The 3,028-nt window shown below is 47.1% G+C and overlaps 1 protein-coding gene across 1 annotated transcript; it reads right to left on the bottom strand.

The window, feature by feature from the left end:
- Positions 1–831: 831 nt before the first annotated feature.
- LOC148039376 (uncharacterized) lies at positions 832–2,104 on the bottom strand. Its single transcript, XM_087675246.1, has 2 exons — positions 1,947–2,104; positions 832–1,874 (listed from the first exon to the last, which is right to left on the bottom strand). Exons 1-2 carry the CDS (start codon positions 1,977–1,979, stop codon positions 945–947), a joined length of 963 nt encoding a protein of 320 aa, XP_087531372.1. The 5' UTR covers positions 1,980–2,104; the 3' UTR covers positions 832–944.
- Between the last annotated feature and the right edge of the window lie 924 nt (positions 2,105–3,028).

The following is a 3,028-nucleotide window of genomic DNA, read 5'->3' as shown; positions in this document are numbered from 1 at the left end:
GAAGAAAAGAGGATAGCATTGGCTAGTTTTTGTGGTTCCTCTAACGTTTCCAAGTCTATAGTGGCAAGCTACCTCTTATTTTGCCTGATGTCTTGCTTCTCGGAATGATCCCTTCACTATGAACTGTATCTTTCCATTTTATGAAATTTGGTTTTGGTACTCTAATATGTGAGTTCATCCTCTCTTAATTTCCCTTAATAAAAATATTTGCCATTCAATACTCACCTGCTTATTTTTGTGCTTCCCTCTTTGATAGCCCTGATTGGACCATCTTCCAACTCCAATTTCTTCTCCATTCTCGGAGATGGAGGTGAGAGTGGCATTCACTCGACAATTCTTGCTAGAGCTCCTCAAGCTACTCACCAAACTTCTCATGATAATCCATCTACGTCCGTCCCTTTTAGAGATAGGGGTTACAATAAAAAAAACTTATATTAAGTATCACATTGGTTTCCAATCCAATGTTTTATCTTTTTATTCAAATTGAGAAGGCCAATGAGAACTACACTGTCAGCAAGGTCCACAAAATGGACCATTATGGGTACAAGGCAATGCATGTAAAGGCAGGAGATGGTCTTGCTTATTCCCAAGGCTCATTGATAGGGAATGGGAATCCATATTTAGCGCCTGCTTCCAAGAATACCGTAAGTATAACTCTAAAACTCATATACCCGCGATACGACAGAGTAAATATCTGCAAACGTCACCGCGGATAATACTAATTACCACATCGAATGCATTGTTTCAAATATAAAATTCACAGAGAGAAAATAAAATAGCATGGCATTATACACGATTTTCCAAGTCAAAACACAGACAGACAACCCAAGAGAAGTAAAAACAGCGTGGCATTATGCAAGATTATGAGCTTGGCGCCATTATTCATCAGTAGGTTGTGGGGAAGAGAGCTGGCCACGCACTTGGACACCAAGAGACATTTTGCACTAGCTTCGGGCGGGATCCTTAGAAGGTGGACGGCTGTTAAGGGTTTCTTCAAGCTCTTCAGCTGTTATTATCAGGGTGCCTTCAAGGAAAGAAGCGTAGGCAACTATAGCAGAGCTGTGCAGGCGAAAGGAAGCAGTCGTGCTAGAGAAGCTCTGGATCGCTACATCGCAGGGACCTCCAGGGTTGGCAGAAGTGGCTCTAAGTGGCATTGATGGCTCAGCGGGAGCGGGCGGGGTGAGGGTCGCCAGGCAGTGCCACACGTGAGCAGAAGGGTTCACGTTGCTGCTACTGTCGTCCTCCTCTGACACCGCAGGCAGAGCCACCATTTGGAAACTCACCTCCAATGGCGAGATAAAATTCTGCTGCGGACCAACGACAAAGTCACATGCAGAACGAATGACGGCCTCAACTTTGTTTTGCATCTCGTCGGAATCATCCCCGATCTCCGACACGACAAGCCCGATTAGGTGCTGTAGCTCAGTGGGCTCATCCTTTGTCCTGGTAACGGCGCTCGTGAGAGACATGTAGGCGATGTACCTGTCCAGCTCTTGTATGAAGCCGAGGAATGCATTGTGCAGCGCCTGAGCCTTCTCTGCATCGTCACTAGGGCCAGTTCCCCCGGTGGCGGGATCGTAGTTGGCCGTGAGCCGAGCGGTGTCAAGGATGGTGGCCAGCACGTCAGGGTGGTTTCTCACGTTGCGAAAGTAATCGGCAGACGCAGGTGCTTCGTGGCTTGGCGGATGTTGCCTGGCCTCCGAGGTGAGAAGGGCCATGCCCACCGCACGCATCGGCGTGATCAACAACGTCGAGGAAGTTCCAGAGAAAAGCTGGGGGTGCTGGTGCGCATGGCGAGCACTATTCCCAACGCCTAATTTGGGCGGGATGGATAGAAAGCGCTTGGCATTCTCCACAGCCCAGCTGGCTGAGGCCTGCTGCAAATTTCAGGAAATTAGTGCTAATTGAAGAGCGAGAGAGAGAAGCACAAGCGAAGATGAGCATACCTTGCCCGATGCTGCTCGCTTGCGAAGATCCATGCTGGAAGATCCGCTAATGAGACAGTCTTAGTGAATAAGCTGCTAGTTATAATATAGCCACCGCAACCAATGACAGAAAGAGTGGGTGCGTTGTTGAGGGTTGTTCATATGCTCCCAAGATGGGTGCCTTTACCCTACGAGGTTGGGTGTGTGAGTGTGTGCAATTTCAAAGTCCAAGTCCGGTCCCTACACGTACACACCCTTTGAGAGAGACATTCTTTAACATCGTTGAAAAAATCCCAAGGGACCATATCAATCTATCTAACGAGAGTTCAACTCTAAACTTGTTGCTTGAGAGAGAAATGGTATAACCAATCTACCACACTTGGGTGATCGAAAGGTTCTTCCATTATTCTCTTCTTATTCTTATTGGTAACCCCTACATGCACACACCCTTTGAGAGAGAGATTTTTTAATGCCGTTGAAACAATTAGAGAAAAAGAAATGGGGCCAATATTGGAATGGTGAAGGGTTGCACGTGTGTGTGTGTGTGTGTGTGTGTGTGAGAGAGAGAGAGAGATAGAGAGAGATACAGAAAAGCATTGAAGCACCCCCTTTGTGGGAGTGGCTCAAAATGTGCTATGAATGGAGGTCTCAACAATATGGTGGTGGGGACTCTAGAGAATGTGGGTGTGTGAGTCTCCCCTAGCTCAATTCCTTGCTATTTGGGCCTTGCAGTGGTACAAGCCACACTGGTGATGACATCAAAGTAGCTTCATTATGTGCGGCTGTTGAGCAGTCTTTTGTTGTCTTTCCAATAGATTGCACAACATCTTAACATATCTCTTGTACAAGTGTCTAAATCTTGATCTACCTCTACAGTGCACCCTATAGTGGTACAAGCCACACTGGTGATGACATCAAAGTAGCTTCATTATGTGCGGTTGTTGAGTAGTCTCATCAACCCCCTTCCCCCCCCCCCCAAAAAAAAAAAGGCTACCAAAACACTCACCGAATGCCCCATTGGTCTTCACATTCTACCCCTGGCCTTTGGGTTCCCATCCTCCTTTAAGTGCACTCACACCCTATTTTCCCCCAATCTTGGCCCT

Source organism: Lygodium microphyllum, chromosome 3 (assembly GCF_053477565.2).
Source record: "Lygodium microphyllum isolate KBCC chromosome 3, Lygodium_microphyllum_v1.1.10, whole genome shotgun sequence".
Classification (NCBI taxonomy): Eukaryota; Viridiplantae; Streptophyta; class Polypodiopsida; order Schizaeales; family Lygodiaceae; genus Lygodium; species Lygodium microphyllum.
This window is presented reverse-complemented; position numbering and strand designations above follow the sequence as displayed.